Source organism: Zonotrichia albicollis, chromosome 22, assembly GCF_047830755.1.
Source record: "Zonotrichia albicollis isolate bZonAlb1 chromosome 22, bZonAlb1.hap1, whole genome shotgun sequence".
NCBI classification, from domain to species: domain Eukaryota; kingdom Metazoa; phylum Chordata; class Aves; order Passeriformes; family Passerellidae; genus Zonotrichia; species Zonotrichia albicollis.
This window is the reverse complement of record NC_133840.1, coordinates 1,767,568-1,785,681: the sequence shown is the minus strand read 5'-3', so window position 1 is coordinate 1,785,681 and position 18,114 is coordinate 1,767,568. Positions and strand designations below refer to the sequence as shown.

Here is an 18,114-nt window from a genome sequence, read left to right as displayed (position 1 = left end):
CAACAAGAATGAACAGGTCAGCTGTATTATTCCGTAGTTCAAGAAAGACTTTGGATTCGTTGCTGTTTTTGTGATTTAGGTTTTGTTTTTTTTTTTGGGGGCTGGTTAATTTAGGCAGCCACAGGATTTCGGGCAGGCTGCTCTGGAGTGCTGCAGGCGCCAAGCAGAGCTGTTCAATCCTGCCCGGCCTGGCTCGGCACCAGCCGCGTTTGATGCCGGGGCAGCGTCTGAGGCGGGGAATTCAGCGAGCCCCAAGGACAGCGAGTCCAGCGCTTATCCCTGCACAGGACACCCCAAAACCCGCCCCTAGCCGTGCCTCAGAGCGTTGATCTCGGCGCGGTTTTATCAGCCCGCGCTGCCGGCGGGGCCGTTCGCACCCGCGCTAACGCCCGGCCCGGCCCCGCTCGTTGTAACCCCCAACGCTCCGGGGCCGGCACCCGCTCCCGGCCCAACCGCCGGCCCGGGGGCCGTTCCTGGCACCGCCGGGAGCCGTTCCCGACGCCCCCGGGCAGAGCCGCGCGTCCCTCAGGGCCGCCCGGAGCGGCCGCAGCGCCCCACGGCCTCGAGGCCAGGCCGGTGCCCGGGGCGGGCCCGGGCGGTGCCCGCGGCTCTCGCGAGAGCGGGGCGGGGCGGCCCCGGGGCGGGCAGGGAGGAGGCGGCTCCGGGACCCGCGGTGCCGCCCGCCTGTCACAGCGCCCGGGCCGCCCAGCGCCGCCAGCAGCCGGTAAGGGCCCGCCGGCCGCGGGCAGCGCTCCCGGGGGGGGGCGAGGGTACGAGCGGCAGCATGGGGCTCTCCCCGCCGCGCCGGGCGGCTCCCCGCCAGCGCAGCCCCGCGTGGGGAGCCGGGCGAGGCCGCGCAGCAACGGGAGGAAGGGGTGGGTCTGCCGGGGCAGCCGGGCTGCAGCCCGCGGGGAGGCGGCGGGGCGGGCGCTGGGGCCGCTCCGCGGGGCGCCCGGGGCAGCGCCGGGCTGGGCTGGGCTCCCCCCGCGCGGGCCGGGGGCGGCGGAGGAGCCGCAGAGCCGCGCCGGGCTGGGCGGGTCCCGGCGGCCGCGCTGGGCCGGTGGCGGGCGGGGGGTGGCGGCTCCATCTCCCCGTGGCGGCTCCATTTTCCCCCGCGGGCTCCATCTCCATCCCCGCCCGGGGCTCCGTCTCCCCGTTGTGATCTCCACCTCCCCGTCTCCCCGGGGCTCTGCCCGCGCTCCCCCCGCGCCGTGCCCGTGTGCTGCCGCATTCCCGGCCCGTTGCCGGCCCGCGCGGGTCCCCTCCCGGCGGGGTGGGTGGGCCGGGCTCGGCGTGGTGAATCAGGCGATGGGGAGCGCAGGCTGGGTGCCGGCTGCTGGTGAAAGTGTGGCGGGGAAGCGCGGCGGGTGTTTACCTCCGGCCGGGGCCGCCCGCAGGCTGGAGCGGGGAGGAAGCGGCAGCAGCAGCAGCGATGGCGCGGCTGGTGGCGGTGTGCCGGGACGGCGAGGAGGAGTTCCCCTTCGAGAAGAGGCAGATCCCCCTCTACATCGATGACACCCTCACGGTGAGTCCCCGCCGCCCGTCCTGCTGCGCCCGCGCCTCCCGCGTGTTGCAATTCCCCGGGCCGGGCCTTCCCTCCTCGCCGGGCCTCGCTGGCTCCTCCTCGGGCTCCCGCGGCGTTAATCTTTGGGACTTTGCAACACTTGGGGTTAGCAGAGCTCAATGTGGCAACTTTTTTTATCTGATGGCCGGCTCTGAGAGCGGGCGAGCCGCATAATGAGGGAGTTACCGCCGTGCCGGGGCCTGTGCACAAGTTGTGCCGGAGCCACGAGCGTGGCTCGGTGCTCAAGGGTGGAGCAAAGCCATTTTTCTGCTGGGAAGGAAGGGAGCCATGTTAACGTTAAACCCGGCTTAAAACCGCCCGATTGTTCTGCTCTCACACAGGCAAGAAAAAGGCTAAAGGCGTTTTCCAGAGCTTCGGCGTGAAGTCGGGCTTATCGAGCCTGCAGAAATGTAACAAATCTGAGAGTTCCCATTTCAGGGTGGTGCTGGGAGTTGGAAAACGTGGTTTGGCCGTTTCCAGAAGATTCAGTGGAAAAATCAGCTAAATGCAGCTCGGAGGTTCTCTGGTCCTTCTCCTCGTGAGTTTAGAGGAAGGTTCAAAAATTGCATTTTAGGAGAACACAAAAATTGCATTGTAGGAGAACACGGAGCAAATGGAAAAAAAATTCCCTAGCTAGCCAGTTGCTCTTTGTTTTAATTCTTAAAGCAGGAAAACGTATTGAAAATAATATTGCACTTAGTAAATTTGGTATCTTAATGATTCATATTTGATTTCTCATGATAGTGGAAAAGTAACTGTTGTTACTTTAAGTGATTTAAATTCCTAATCTAATGTTTAGGATGGAAGAATCCCTGAGTTTTATCAGCCAAGGAAGGTGTCCTTGCACGTGGCAGAGGGGTGGAACTGGATGATCTTCAAGGTCCCTTCCAACCCAAGCCATTCTTCCATCTTCCAGAACAAAAGTGTTGAATGTCCTCAGACAGGCCCCGTCTGGTTTTGCAGCATTTGAAGAAAGTCCTATTGCTGTATTTTAGTTTTGATCAATGTGAATGGTGACATATTATTAATTTATAAAATATAATCCCTGGTTTTGGCTTCTCTCTGGTTAGCTGTGTTCAGGTATTGGGCAGAGTTTGCCCTCAAGCTGTCCAAAGCAGGATCTGCCTCTCCTGGGGGGCTGATGGCCTGGAAAACCCAGACTGTGCAGGAATGGTGAAAGTCTGAGTTTTTTGGTGTCTTGGCCACACCTTGAAAGTTGTTTTGCCCATTCATTTTCCATGTGGTTTTAAGCTCTTGGATTTCTCTCCTTTTTTTTTTTTTAATTTATTTTTTTAATCCTTCCTGGACTCCTTATAAACATTACCCATTCGTTGGTGTCATGTTGACTTGCCACGCTCTTGTTATTTTTGTTGTGCGTAATAGGTTGAGAGTGAAAATTCAGCTCTACCAGGTGGATGACTTCAGCAAACCTAGAATGCCATTTGTGGTTTAGTCCCAGAATTTAATACCAGGCCCAAACTTTGTGTAATTGCACTGTGTTGTTGCTGCCCTGCTGCTTTTTACACCATCCTCACGATTGAAAGGGTCCTCTAGCTGTAAATCAGTTTTATATCCATCTGGAGAAAAAGCATTTATGCAAGTGCAAGTCATCCTCACCGTGAAGAAATCTTACCTTGTGTCCATTTTTTTTTTTTTTGGTCATTCTGTTGCTGTTGTTATGAAGTATTTGGATTTCTAGGTGGTTTCTGGAGGCTTTTATTAAAAAAATTCTGCAGCAGCAAGTGAATGAACTCTGAGCTTCCTTGTCTGTCATCTATAATTTATTTTTTAAATACTTAATGAGAGCTATTACAAGACATGCAGCTGCCTTTGAAACAGAATTTTACATCTGCAGCACTATCTTTAAAAACTAATGGTGGTTATTGATAGTGACTGGCTTCTGTTACCTCTTTGAAAACTCAAATTTTAAAAATAGTGGGAGCAGTCGGCTGAAAGAGTTAATCTGTGCCTTAAATGTGGAATCAGTGATTAGTGACTGCAAATGAGGAGTGAATGGCCCATGTGCTCCTCATCTGGAATTTGCTTTGTAGTAGCCAGGAAGCAGCTCAGGTGCAGGGAGATGCTGCTGCCCTGGGTGGATTCTTCACCTCCTCACTTCCCCGTTCCTCCTGGCTCAGCCAGAAATTAAAGGACGTTTCAGTATTGAACCCTTTTCATTTCTTAAGCAGCTTTTATGGTTTCTAGAAGGCATTCCATTTGATGTGGTATTACAGGATTTTTTTTTTCCCCTTCCAGTTCAGGGTGTGATGGTGGTTGATGTTTAACCACTTAATAAAATCTCATCAGACACATGAATTAATTTAGTCTTTGATTCTTTTGCTCTGTCGTACAAAATACCTCAGGGTGTTGTCTGATAGTGGGAGATGAAGGTGAGGGGGAAGAAATAGGCAGATTTATCTCTTGTCTCTGTTATTAGCAGATAAAACTTTTACTTTTGCTTGTAGCTCCTGGCCCACAGAAACACCACGTTAGTGGTGTAGGGAAACCTGCAAAATCTGCAGCAGAAACTGGTGTGGATGGCTCAGGGGTGAGGGAGCTGGGGTCAGGATTGGCTCTGCTCTGCACACAGATAATTCAGCTGTGCCAACCTCACATTGGGGCACACACATTGGGGCGGCAGAGCAGTGCCTTGTTCTCTAGAAATGCTGTTTATTTTGGAGAGGTGCTCAGGGCCTGCAGCAGTGAGCGTGGAGTGCTCTGGAGGCAGTGCTGGTGATCAGGCAGGCAGCAGGGAATTGTGCCTTCCCCAGACAGCTCAGGGAGGTGCAGGGCTGAATCAGACACTTTTATTTGGTGCTCATTTGCATTGGGGTTATTAACCAAAGTTGTTGTTTTGCCTTTCAGATTTTAAAGTGAACTTTCAGTGTTCATATTGACAAATTCCCTTGTTCTCAGTTTGGACTGGGAAGAGAACTCAGCCAGGCTTTACACATTTTTCTAGTTGCTTTCATTTTATTCCATGGTTGCACAGTTGTATTTTTGACTGAAAGTTACTTTCCTGATTTCTGCCTGCACCCAAAGAAATCACCCTCTTTGTTTTTCAGTAATTTGATAAGAAATGTTATTAATTACTTACAAGTAATCACATTGTTCTGTAGGCTTAACATTTTGCTTTGAGCCTCTCGAGAGTTGCAGCTGCAATCACACAAAGCAAACTATGCCTTGGAGTACCTTGTTGGGTTAATATGGTTTGAAATTAGCCTTTGGAGGAGTCGACTCTGTCATTAAACTGTTGTGACTGTTTCCTCAGAGCTTTATAAATCGAGTTAAGCTGTTGGGTCCATTTGGTTCTCAGTGTGTTCAAGTTTTTTGGGGTTTTTTTTTGTTTTTTTTTAAACTGAAGCAGGGTCTCAAGTCATGCAGATGATGATATAAACACTGATGGTCCATTTAGCAACTTTTGCTTTCTAACAGCTATTTAAGAGTTGTCATTTATAAACTGCCACTAGAACATTATATTAATGAAGCATTTATTGCTTTGCTGAGACATTCACTATCTGAAATAGTTACTTTTATCCTTTCCCAAGCTCCAGTAATTATATGAAAAGAATGAGCATTTAACATAATTTCAGTCTTATTTCCCCCAAGAAAGTAAAGCAACTAATGCTCTGTTTGTTTGGTTTTTTTTTTTCATTTGTTTGTTTTGTCTGAAAGTTCCTCTTTAAATTGTTTTTCCTCTCTTGTGTAGATGGTGATGGAATTTCCTGATAATGTGCTGAACCTCGATGGACATCAGAATAACAGCACACAACTGAAGCAGTTCATCCAGGTAAATCATGTTGCCTACAAAGTGAGATTTTTGCTTTCCTCAGGTTTGTGTTTTTTGCTTCTCTGGGAGGTTGTGACTCCTGGAATGCCTCAGACACGTCAGCACCTGGGAGCAATCACACCTTGGTACCAAAGTGCACTGGGCTCAGTTGTGCTCTGGGTTCCTCAGCATTTATTGCACGTTGTCTTGTCAGGAGGCAATTGCTGCAAGTCTGAGAGCTCAGCACTCACAGTGGGAGCTGCAGCTTCTAAATACATCCTGATTTTTGTTTTTCTGAGCAGTTTTGAACCACCCTTTGAAGTGGAAGTGTGGATTGCTCGAGGTTGGGTTATTATGATCAGTGCCCATACCAGGGTAGAATTTTTGTGCCAATTTGTGGATTTTATAGAGATCAGTAGTGAGAATTGGTTTTGTGGTACCCCAGAAACTTTAATCCTAGAGACTGATGTGCCAAATTCTGGCAAAAACTGTAGCACTGTGGCACCTGTGGCAGCTGCAGGGTGGTGCTGCTTGATGTGCAGGGGGCAGAGTTGCAGCTCTGCAGTTGCAGGGCTGACAGCAGCAGTGCAGACATGTGCTGCATGCCAAGTGCAGCTGGGTTGTGAAAATAGCTCGTTCCTGCTTTGCTGTGGCTCCTGAAATTAATTACAGGAAACAGAGTTACTGCACAGTGATAGTGCTTGGCAGTGATTTAATGGGCCTTCCTCTAGGAGCACAAACCTTCAGTGTTACCTGCTGGTACCTCTGCTCTCCATATTGCATGGAAGGAGCTGAGAGCACCTGCTCTTGTCAGTGGATGGGAGTTCTGCTGTATTGTGTGGTCTTTTCTTCCTTTCCCAGGAGCTGTGACAAGTCCTTTGTGCATGGGGAGTGTTTAAATGGTGTGATGTGACAATAAAACAGAGAATTGTCTGGTGGAGTGACAATACAACTCAAGTGTATGTTTGTGTGTTGGGGTGTGAGGAAAGGACTCTCTGCTCTGCACAGCTCTGCTGGTGGCACTCCAGTGCTGCTGAAAGCCAAGGCAGTAATTCAGCAGTGAGGGCTAGAAGGGTATGTGCTTTTTGTGAGGACGTGTGCCTGGATGTGTTTGACACAGGGGCCAGGAGACACATCTCCAATTGTTTATTGACGTCAGCAATATTAGAAGGTGTTCTCATTAATGTTCTATTCATAGCACACATTGGGTGTTCACTACTGAAGTCAAAGGCTTCACCCTGAGTAGTAATGTGTGCTTTCTTTAATTCCAGCTAGTAGGATTGTAATGGGAAGTGGCTTTTAGCCTTCCAGGAAAAATACTGCTTAATTGTCATGAGCAGAAGGAGCTGGTTGTAAATGAGATTTCCATAAAAGCCAACAAGAGTTTATGAATTTCCGTGTGCCAAAGACAAAAGGAGTGTAAGTAGAAGCTGAAAACTTAGAGTTGGTGTGTTGGAAACCTTTCTCTACAACATCTGTGCTGAGGTGGAGACAAAGAATTTCCCACTTGGGACAGGATGGTTATTGTGGGACCATCCCATTCTTGGGACGGTTATTCTGAAGCAGCGTTTGCGGTGAAAGGAAGCAACAAAGAGGTGAAAAACCCCAGAGAATAAGCAAATAGGAATGAGAATAAGGACTGATTTGATTTTGGTGGTGTTTGTTTTGCAGAGACACAGCATGCTGAAGCAGCAGGACCTGAACATTGCCATGATGGTGACGTCGCGGGAGGTGCTGAGCGCGCTGTCGCAGCTGGTGCCGTGCGTGGGCTGCCGGCGCAGCGTGGAGCGCCTCTTCTTGCAGCTGGTGGAGTCAGGGAACCCTGCCCTGGAGCCCCTCACCGTGGGGCCCAAGGGGGTGCTCTCAGTCACCCGCAGCTGCATGACTGATGCCAAGAAGCTCTACACGCTCTTCTACGTGCACGGGTCAGTGTCTGCTCGGGCCATCCTCGCTCTCTGCGTCGCCGTCGTGGTGATGCTGAGTTGTCACAGCACATTCTCGTCTTCAGCATCCATAATTACAGCTGCTTGTTGCCTAAACTGGGGGAAAAACAAACCTAATCTTTGGTAGCAGCAGTTGCAGTGCCATGATTGCAGTTGGAAGATGCCAGTGTTTAATGTTTGGCCCTTAATCTGGTGCAGATGCTGCGGGGTTTTGGTCTCTGGAAGAAGAGTGTTTGCCTCACTAGCTGGCCTGTAAAAAAATAAAAGTTAATTTTTTCCACCAAAGTTTGCTGCACTCGGGTAGAAAGGTAACACTGAGAAAGTGAAACCTTCTGGGCTTGTTGAGCACAGTAAATGCCCCGGTGCCATTAGTTCCTGAGCTGTCAGCAGAGCAAACAGGGAGTGCTCAGCACAGTGTGTCTTGGCCTTCCAGTTGGCTTCAGCTTGTTCTTCTTGCTCCAGTTAGCAGGAAAACTAGGGAAGGTTAGTGCAGAGGTGAGATTGAGGTGGGGACAGTGAGGTAGTGTAACCTGATCCAGTGGTTTTCAGAATACAAAGTTCCTCACTTTTTTTTTCCATAGGTCCAAACTGAATGACATGATTGATGCAATTCCCAAAAGTAAGAAGAACAAAAGGTGTCAGCTACACTCCCTGGACACACACAAACCAAAACCTTTGGGGTAAGTCTGTGTTTAACATGCACAATTGAAATATTTTAAGGAAGCAAAGTATTGAGATTAATTTATTTTTAAGCATTGAGATCAATTTTTATGCTCTGATCTGCTTGCCAGAGTAGCAGTTGGATTGTAGCAGACCTAAATAGTTGTTGGGGAGAGAAAGAGAAGCACCAGGAGTTTTGGGCATGGATGGCTTCTGCACTGTGATATAAACAATGCTATTAGAAAGACAAACTGGTTTCTGTGCTCTAGACCAAAATGGTTGCTCAGCAGATTTTCTCACATTTAGGTCAAAGGGTACATGCTAAATAAATATACATCATTTTGCTTGGGATTATTAAAAATGCCTTGCACAACTGTTAACCAAGGGCTTTATTGTGGTTGGATGCAGGGTTAAAACTGGAACTCCGTAAAATGTATTTTCTCAAAAGTGACAGCATATTTTGAATACACCACTGAACAATATGCATATATGCCTCTGTCTTGAAGTTGAAATGATTTATTCCAGCTGGTTAAGCAGAAAAACACTCCCTGTAAATCTATTGTGGATTTTAGGGAGGTTTCTTGTTTGTGGGGTGGCTCCTTTTATTATTTTTTTTTTCATATGATGACCAATAAATTAGTCTCTTGGGCTTAATTGGAGTGTCTGGACCATTTTTACTCAGCTGTGTTCTGCTGCTGCTTAAGCCTCCAACCTGCGAAAGCTTGTTCATGGTTTCCTGTTACAGGACATGTATTTTTCTGTGCAGATTGGAGTCTCCTGGGTTTAGTTAAATCCCCTGGGATAGCAGGCATGTGGAATTTGACACTTGATTTTTGCTTGTGCTGCTTGAGGAGGATACTGGGAACTAATCATTACCTTCTATTATATTTTGGTTACAGGCCTTTCACAAAATTAGTTTAAAGCTTGTGTTACACAAGATCCTGAGAGTATAGGGGTGTAGATATATACATTTATTTTTTAAATGAAGTAAATTCATAGCATCATGAAAGTGGGTTTGGGGTTTTTTTATATTTAGTAAGCTTCATCTTTTCTGTGTGAGAACAGATGCTGTGGAACCTGCAGTTAGCACTTGGGCAAGGTAGAACAATTCTGAGACTGAATGAATAGAGAGGAAAATGCTGCTTTTATTTCCCCAATTCATGCTGGAATAAACCCCCTTTGGATGTTGGCAGGTTAATAGGGGATATGAGGAGGAGCAATATTTTATAATAAACTCTGCAGGTAAAACCTGGGGGTTATCAGAGAGCATGGCCTGTGGACAAGCAGAGCAGTTTGCTAAAGAGGCAGGACTTGCACTCCCCTCCTCAGCTGAAAGCCAGAGTGTGTCAGCATTGATAAAAATCCACATAAATCTGCCTGCAGTGGGCACAGAACAAACTTCATTTACCAACATGGAACTCCTGCTCCTCATCTTCACAAGAAACTCTTCAGATGAGTTGCATCTGTTGGGCATTTCCTCCACACAAAAAGGCTTTGAGCTGGGGCAGTGTGTTTAATTGGAGGGGTTATGTAAGCAGCTAATGCCACTCCAGGGTTACTTGGTGTCCTCAGTCTGTGCCTGGCTTTTGGCTCCTCAGCTCTGTTTGGGGCTCAGGAGCATTTGAAACTCTCCTAAATGCAAGCCCTATGACCTGGCAAAGTGGGAACTGGCACACAGAGCTCCTCTAATTAGGAAGCAGGGCTGCTGCTTCCCGTTTTCCTGCTCTGTTGTGTCCATGAGACAGAAATGACCATTCTGATAAGGTGTCAAGTGTACACAAGCCTGTAGGTTGCCATGACTTGTTATTTAAAGTCCATTTTTGGTCACTTTTAGCACATCCAAATGTGAATGGTAAAGTTATTTGATATTCTAACAGATTTTTGAAATTTGAGGTAGGATGTTTTATGGTGAAAGTTGTTCGGGTTTTTTTGTTTTTCTTTTTTCTTTTGTTATTTTACCAAATCATCTTCACCTGATTCAAACTTGTATCTGCTTATATTTAAAGTAATATTCTGAAAATCACAACTGGTTTGCAGCTGTAACATTAGAAAGTCATGCTGAGTCTGGGTTATAAACATGGACAGCAAAATTTGCATCTCAGTTCTGACCCAAACTTTCATAGATATTAAGGCTTAACCTATAAAGAGTTCAAATTAAATTAAGGAACAGAGCAGCATTTTCCATAGGACTTGTTTAGGAAGAATAACTAGCTGATAATATATATGTTATAGGTCTGAAAAATGTTTGGTAATACTATGTGACAGTGAAAGGAGCAGTAGCAGACTCAGTTCAAAGAAATTAAGAGCAGTTAAGAAAAGTAGAGAAGACAGGAAGAGGAAAGAGAACAAGTGTAGCATCATTTTCTGCTATGGACCTTCCCAGGGAGCAGTCAGGTAAAGAATGAGGCTCTGCTGGGCTTCCTTGCTGCCTCCCAGCAGGGTGAGGAAGAGTTTGGTGTCATTTCCACGCAGGGGCTGCTGGATGGATGTGTGGGAGCTGATGTCCCAGGAGTGCAGGGATGAAGTGGTTCTGATCGACTCCAGCTGCCTGCTAGAAACCTTGGAAACCTACCTGCGGAAACACAGGTGTGTGAGGGGAGAGGCTCCTTCCTGGGGGAAATGCATGGCTTTGTGAGGCACCTTCCTGGGGAAATGCATGGCTTTGTGAGGCACCTTCCTGGGGAAATGCATGGCTTTGTGAGGCACCTTCCGGGGGGAAATGCATGGCTTTGTGAGGCTCCTTCCTGGGGGAAATGCATGGCTTTGTGAGGCACCTTCCTGGGGGAAATGCATGGCTTTGTGAGGCACCTTCCTGGGGGGAAATGCATGGCTTTGTGAGGCACCTTCCTGGGGGGAAATGCATGGCTTTGTGAGGCTCCTTCCTGGGGGAAATGCATGGCTTTGTGAGGCCAGAGTGCTCAAAACACGGAGGGCTTTTTCTTGAGAAACTGCTTGGTGGTGATGGGGGACTTTGCCAGGCTGCCCTGGGATGGTTGATGTCACAAAGATGGTGGAATATTCTTTTGTGTTTAATGAAAGGGAAGATGTGGAGACTTCTGCTGAAGTCATAGCTGCTTGTCTTAATTTTTTTGGCTAGGATTAAATGATGATTTACAGTTCAGTGTTTAGAAACTGTGTTCTCATTCACTCTTTCACTGCTCTTGGGCTGTGCCTGTTTTCAGGCTTTCAGGGAGCGTGTGCCATTTCAGAATTCTGTAAGCTGCACTAGTGCAAGCAGATTTTAGGCTTGGTGTTGCCTTTAAAGCACTGTTCTAAACCACTTGTTTGTGCCTGGTGCTGTTCAATCTCTCTTGCAGGGCAGAAATAAACCATTAAATTATAGTTGCATGTGCACAGGACCTGCCGTGCTGATTGAGAAGTTTTAATTTCCAGCAGTCTCAAGGTTCTGATATCAGCTATGGGGGCACAGATGGGCGCGGGGGTGGCGGTGCTGTGGAAATAACACTTTGGAAACAAAATAACTTTAATCTCCTGTGACATTAAACACTGCCTTGGCTGCCTTCCTGGTGCTAACCTGCAATAATACTGCTGTTTTCTCTCCTTCCACCACAGAAAGCAGACAGGTATCGTAGGTCTAACAGCAGAATATGTTTGATTTAATGCTGTCAAATGGCTGGAGACACTAGGAAAGGGAAAAACACCATCCAGAGCTGGCATGGGGAGGCAGCTTTGAGCTGAAATGTGAGCAGCTTGTCTGACTTGCATTTTTAGAGTCATCCAGCAAGAGATCTGGTAGCCTCTTGAAGGTTGCTCCTCTTATGACACAGAATGAGCTTAATTTGCTTGTATTTTAATTATAAGTATACTCCTGTCACACATGAGCTGTCACATGTTTAAAATGAGTACGTTGTGTTATAAATAACCCTCGTTTGGCCATCAGCACAGCAATCTAATAATTCAAAATATGTTTGTAGTGGAAACAAGGTTCACTCTTGTACAGCAGGCACCAGAGGATACTTTGCCTTGTTTGTTATCACTCACTTGAGTACACTTGAAAGAATTGCTAGAAGGGGATGTGGTATGTGTTACTTGAGAGAGGGATTTTGCCCTGGTTTGCAGTACTTGCTCACTGCTGAGATTTCTGATCTTTGAGTTGAATTCCATATGGGAATTTCTTCAAATCAAGGATTCGCTGGGAGGGCTCCGCTCCTTGGTTCGGAGGACCGAATTTTGATATCCAGGATATGTAATGTAGAATAGATGGGGTAATTCATGGTAAATTTAGGTGCATCATAGCCAGAAGATACTATACTAATTACTATAATAAGAACACTATTATAATTACATTTTTGAAGCAGCACAGCCCTCCCACACCCCAGCTCAGACACCTCACCGCTCACCCAGCGCGTTTGGGCGCACCGAGCCTGATCCTGTTCTCTCCTCCCAGATTCTGCACCGACTGCAAGAACAAAGTGCTGCGTGCCTACAACATCCTGATTGGGGAGCTGGACTGCAGCAAGGAGAAGGGTTACTGTGCTGCCCTGTACGAGGGGCTGCGCTGCTGCCCCCACGAGCGCCACATCCACGTGTGCTGCGAGACCGACTTCATCGCGCACCTCTTGGGCCGGGCCGAGCCCGAGTTCGCAGGAGGGTATGAGTATGTAATTGGCTAGAGTGGGCTATCTAGCGCTTTGCTTCTTTATTTTGACTCTCCAATGTCTTTGCCCAAAGTGGCGTTGTGCCTCTTTGCTGTGTGATGAACTGGTGGTTGTGGATATCTGTACTGGTGTAGGAGAGAGCGCTTGGAAGGTGTGGGCTGTGCTTTGGAAGGAAGGAGTGACCTTGCTCTCTCCCTGAGCTGCCTGCTTGTCCACTGAGGTGTTCAAATATGCGAAATAGAAAGAGAGCTTTGCTTGAGTTCTGCCAAATGCCAAGTATTCAAGTTAGTTTTGTTACTATTTGTGTATTTTTGAGCCTTTTTTTAAGCATCTTAAAACCATCCAGTGAGAAGTTCTGAGCTCAGTATTGGAGAATGATAGAATGAGTTGGAAGTGACATTAAAGATCATCTAGTTCCAACCTCAGTACCTTTAAAGCTCAGTCATAACTGTTTAATGAGGAGGGTAAATCCTTTCATAGTAGTTTTATCTTTACAGATTGGCCAGATTTATAGATAATAGATGAATAATGAACAGATTAATACTGAAATGTTTTTTACTCTGCACGGTAAGTAATGTACAAAATTCCCTGTGTGTTTGTTCAGCTTGAGCTAAGTGATGGTGAAATAATTGCTGTGAGCTCCAGCAAATTTTAGGACACAAAAGAATTGCATCTCTGGCGTTTAAACTAAAGGAAGAGCAGGTTATGGCACCTGAAGCCAGAGGTGGCATAGTGAGAAGGCAAAGTACTGCTTCACAGTGGTGGCTTTGACCTGTTCCTTTCTATTTTGCATCTGCATGCAGCACAGCAGAGCCCTGCCAGGCTGCTCCTGCAAACACAGCTGCAGCTGTGCCTCAGAGAACTCACGAGCCCTGCTTTGATCCCTTGGTTGGCTCCTAGCTGCTCTAACAGTGCTTTGGTTCCCCTTTCCCCCAGACGGAGAGAGAGGCACGCCAAGACAATAGACATAGCCCAGGAGGAGGTTCTCACCTGCCTGGGCATCCACCTCTACGAGAGGCTGCACCGCATCTGGCAGAAGCTGCGCGCTGAGGAGCAGACGTGGCAGATGCTCTTTTACCTGGGGGTGGATGCTCTACGCAAGAGCTTTGAGGTAAAAACATCCAGATTTGTCCAACCTGTGTCTGAGCTGCTGGGCCGGTTGTCACTGTAGTTCATTTTCTGCTTTTCAGCACTGGGCTGGAAGGAGTGTCAAGGGTGTTGCAGTCAATCCCTTGTTGAGTTGTGTGGCATCCGTGCACAGCACTACTGGAGAGTTTCCATGTGGAATAAACTGCACTATAAAAGATTGAGGCTTGCTTTTACTTTCAAGCTGCCCATTCCACTACACTGAACCTTCTGTGTTAATAATTCTGTTTTTCTACCCGATTGCATTTAAAGTAGCTCAGCCTGCAACAGTTTTTGGTTGGTTTATGAGTAAAAATGGAGGATGTGGTTTTGAATTACGAAAGCGATTGCAGACTTCTGTGTTCAGCTTGTTCTGAATGCACTCTGATCCTGTGGGATCCTGAGCTTCATACAGAACTCCTTTAATATATACCAATACTTAATATTAATCACCAGTTTATATGACATGGGTATCATTTTTGTTATGTTCATCTTCCATTCTGAATAACTGTTCTGTCTGAAACACCAGAGAGGAGAAGGTAAATCAGTTTGGGAAAGATCATAGTGGAGCCTTGAGCTGGTTAGTTCTTGGAGATTTTTTACTCCCATAGGATCAGAGATCACAGATCTATCCATGCATTAAAATCTGCAACTCTTCACTGAAAAATGTGAATCTGGGCCATAGGTGCAAGCCAGAGCTCCCTCATACATGAGTTTCCAGCAATCTAAACCAAGTGGCTGCATCTTGGTGGGCATTTTTCTCCTGTAGTCGATAGTGGCGCTACTGGGATTTTATTCCTGGCTGTTTTCCTTCTCCTGTTTTATAAATGAAAAAGCTTGAGCAGTGATGACTTCTGTAACTGGATCTAACCTCTTGTACACAGATGGCTGTGGAAAAAGTGCAGGGCATTAGTCGATTGGAGCAGCTCTGTGAGGAGTTTTCAGAAGAAGAGAGAGTGAGAGAGCTTAAGCAAGAGAAGAAGCGCCAAAAGCGGAAGAACAGAAGGAAAAATAAATGTGTGTGTGAGATCCCTGCTCCTCTGCAGGCAGCAGAAGAGAAGGAAATCAATCAGGCAAAGGTAAACATGGCTAGCTGGGGCTTTTTGGGGCTTCATCCATCAGCTCACTGTTCATAGTAGAATTTGTGAGGGATTTTCTTGTATTTTGGTCCTGGTGGAATTTAATGTTCTTTCAGATGAGCAGAGTCTTTGTAAAGTCAGCTTCTGGGTTTTTTAAAATCATAAATCTGAGGTTCAGGTTATGCCAGGACCTGGGGATTCAAATGCTGCTTGTAGACAATTACTGCTGGATTTTTTGAGGGGGGCAATCATGAAGTGCAGTTATTATTTAGGATCTCTTGGCTGACCTTAATGGGCTGTGACTGTAGGTCGAGGTAAATTGGTTGGGGTTTTTAGTTGTGTTGTACTCGTGAAGAATTCTAAGCAATGCTGTTATCAGTCAGTGTCAGCTGGTGTTTCTCATGGAAAGAGTATCCTTTACAAAGTGCTGGCTGAGCTGCTTCCAGTGCCTGCAATGTTTTTTGTTTCTGTTTGAAGGAGAACTCAAACTTCACGGAAAGCAGTTGCAAAGCCTGTGGTAGCACCGAAGAAGCCAACAACTGTGTAGAAGTAATTGTTACTAATGAAAGCACTTCTTGCACTTGTCCTAGTAGTGGTACCCTATTAGGCTCACCTAAAATCAAGAAAGGTATGTTTAATGTCAGTATTTTTCACTTGTAAAGAGCATTTGCCATTTATGGGGTGAACAGTGGTCACCTGTTTTTATAAAGGAGTCCCTGCCCGTGGCAGGGAGGTGGAATGAGATGATTTTTAGGGACCCTTCCTACCCAAACCTGTCTGGGGTTCTCTGAATTCTCTCGTTAGAGGCATAACTAAAGAATGTGCAGCAGTTCCTACAGATGGCAGTAATTTTGGCCTCTGTCTCAGGTTTATCTCCACACTGTACTGGCAGCGACTGTGGCTATTCCTCGAGCATGGAGGGCAGCGAAACGGGGTCCCGGGAGGGCTCGGACGTGGCCTGCACTGAGGGCATCTGCAACCATGATGAAAATGGTAGGTTTGGGAAGAAGATAATGATGCTTTGATACCCCTAGAGCTGCAGCATCTCAAAGGAAACTTGGCTGTGTTTTGCAGGGGACGATGCCTGCGTCCATCGCTGCGACGACAAGGAGGAGGATGGAGACAGCTGTGTGGAGTGCTGGGCTAATGCAGAGGAGAGCAACACAAAAGGCAAAAACAAAAAGAAGAAAAAGAAAAGTAAAGCTTTGAAGTGTGAGAATGACCACGTAAGGAACATGGCTCTGCCAGATGCTTCTCTAAGTGCTTACATTTTGAAAGTAGTTACAGCAGGATTTTAAATTCCAATTGAGACTTATGCCGAAAATGGGACAGCAGGGATCTCCTGTTCCCTTGTCATCCCAAGTTTTGGAATTGAGGTCCTTTCTCTAGGTTAGGTTGTGGTGGAGTCTCTTCTGTGTTCCTAAGCACGTGCACTTTTACTCACTCTCAGTGAATGTGCCACCCCCAGCTCCCGACACGTGTTTAAGTGTAAATACCTCCCCTCGCTCACCTTTGAACCTTCCCTTTTCCCTCTGCTTCCGTCTCAAACTCGAATATTCCACGTGAAACACTGCTGGCAGTTGATTGCAGGCTCTTTTCCATTCCAGATTCAGAAGCTTGGGAGCTGTCTGGCAGATGCAGGTAGCAGAGAGAGCTCAGGAAATCTCACGCACACAGAGTTTCACCGCGACAAGACCAAAGACACACACGCTGAGAGCTGCTGTAGCGCAGACAAAAGCGGCCAGCAGTTGCCTTGGTTTGAGCATATGAAAAATGTGTCACAGTTTGCAGAACCTACAGAAATGTCACTTGTCCCTGATACTGGAAAAGGTGCCAAAAGCTTAGTGGAGCTCCTTGTAAGTAACCGCTACATTTGAGTTTTGGGTTAGAGCATCCTGCTTTAATCTTCGGGGCTGAGAACTCGACTCCTAGTGAGGAGCTGAGTCCCAGTGTTGAGTTCAGTTCCTTGTGCACGTTCCCTGAGAAGTTTATAATTGAATGCTTTGCAGAGGAGGAGAAATAGTCGCTGGAATGCAGTGACAGAACTTGTGTTGCAAGTGCTCATTGTCAAGGGCTGCATTATTCTGTAACATGAAGTGGGCATTATTGCTGCCTTCAGGCCTCAAATGTGGCTTCCCACTGCAGGCTCCTTGGGCAGCTTTCATCTCTCTCCTCTCCTTTCCTTCTCCTTCCACTTATTTAGATCCTTTGCTCTTTCCCTGCTTTTGTTTTTTCACCTTTCCTCCCCTCAATTTTCTTTCTCCTTTTTTTTCCCTTTTTCTTTCCCTGCCTTTTCCTCAAAACCCGCTAATAAAATCAATCCTCTTCCCATGGGAATGTGCTAAGACTGAAGCAGATTTGGATTTGTTTAATGACTGAATTGGCTATTTCTCACCCCAGAGCAGCAGAGCCCTGTGTCTGGATCAGCCAGCTGGGCTTTGGGCTGGGGTCAGATGTGCTGCACAGGAGGGCAGTGCTGGAGCTCTGAAATCCCCCCTCTCATTGCAGGATGAGTCAGAGTGCACTTCTGACGAGGAACTGTTCATCTCCCAGGATGAAATCCAATCATTCATGGCAAACAACAAGTCTTTCTACAGCAACCGGGAGCAGTACCGGCAGCACCTGAAGGAGAAGTTCAACAAGTACTGTCGCCTCAACGACCACAAGGGGCCCGTCTGCAACAGCTGGCTGGCCACAGCTGGAGCCAACTGAACCCAGTCCAACTCTGTCTGTCACTGAAACTCGAGATGACTACTGCGCCTTCTCCTTCCAAACTTAATTTAGTGACTTACGGCGAAATTTTCTCTTAAATTAATGTGATTATTTTTTTTTCTTGTTTTTTTTTTCCAGGGGGAGGCTGGTGGAGGTGATTTCCTTAATTTTGTTCTTTCTCCAGGCTTGTATCTTTAGTTGAGTAGCTGTGCAAGCCTCTCTTCTAATTTAAGCCATCTCTTTTCATTCAATGTTTCTCTTCCTGTGAGACTTACAAAAAGCAAACTAGTGGCAAAGTAATGTTGTACCTATAATTCTGTACAGAATGACAAGGAGCTGAATATAAGATTTTACAAAGTAGACATCCATTTGCAAAATGTTTTGGATGTAATATGTTAAAGCGCAATGTGCAAAAATTTAAATAAAGAATATTTATTAATATGCATAGTAAAAGTGAGTGTCTATGTTTGTACTCTGAGTGCTCAATTCCTGTGGTTCCAGGTGGGTGGAGGTGGGGGTAAGGTGGGGAAAGCTGGGCTGGGAAAGGACAGAGCCTTGAAAACCAGGCTCTGTGCTCCTCCAGGGGTGGTTTGGGGATGTGGGGTTGCTGCCAGCCCAGCAGGGACTGTGAAGGGCCCAGCTC

The 18,114-nt window shown here is 47.1% G+C and overlaps 1 protein-coding gene across 2 annotated transcripts; it reads left to right on the top strand.

Moving 5' to 3' along the window:
* Positions 1–565: 565 nt before the first annotated feature.
* Positions 566–17,912, top strand: GGNBP2 (gametogenetin binding protein 2). Of its 2 annotated transcripts, none has more exons than XM_074557248.1 (14): positions 566–724; positions 1,398–1,525; positions 5,274–5,354; positions 7,005–7,258; positions 7,858–7,956; positions 10,409–10,522; positions 12,345–12,548; positions 13,492–13,666; positions 14,565–14,759; positions 15,237–15,387; positions 15,627–15,752; positions 15,834–15,985; positions 16,367–16,615; positions 17,268–17,912. In XM_074557248.1, exons 2-14 carry the CDS (start codon positions 1,433–1,435, stop codon positions 17,469–17,471), a joined length of 2,097 nt encoding a protein of 698 aa, XP_074413349.1. In that variant the 5' UTR covers positions 566–724; positions 1,398–1,432; the 3' UTR covers positions 17,472–17,912. The 2 variants fall into 2 exon arrangements, with proteins under 2 accessions (XP_074413349.1, XP_074413348.1); XM_074557247.1 differs by having other exon boundaries at positions 12,345–12,554.
* Positions 17,913–18,114: the final 202 nt, after the last annotated feature.

Excerpts from the sequence above, each read along its gene's own strand:
- GGNBP2 (XM_074557247.1), top strand. The coding sequence starts at position 1,433 with ATGGCGCGGCTGGTGGCGGTGTGCCGGGACGGCGAGGAGGAGTTCCCC. Across the intron at positions 10,523-12,344 it reads ACCTACCTGCGGAAACACAG|ATTCTGCACCGACTGCAAGA; the intron begins GTGTGTGAGGGG and ends CTCTCCTCCCAG. Across the intron at positions 16,616-17,267 it reads AAAGCTTAGTGGAGCTCCTT|GATGAGTCAGAGTGCACTTC; the intron begins GTAAGTAACCGC and ends CTCTCATTGCAG.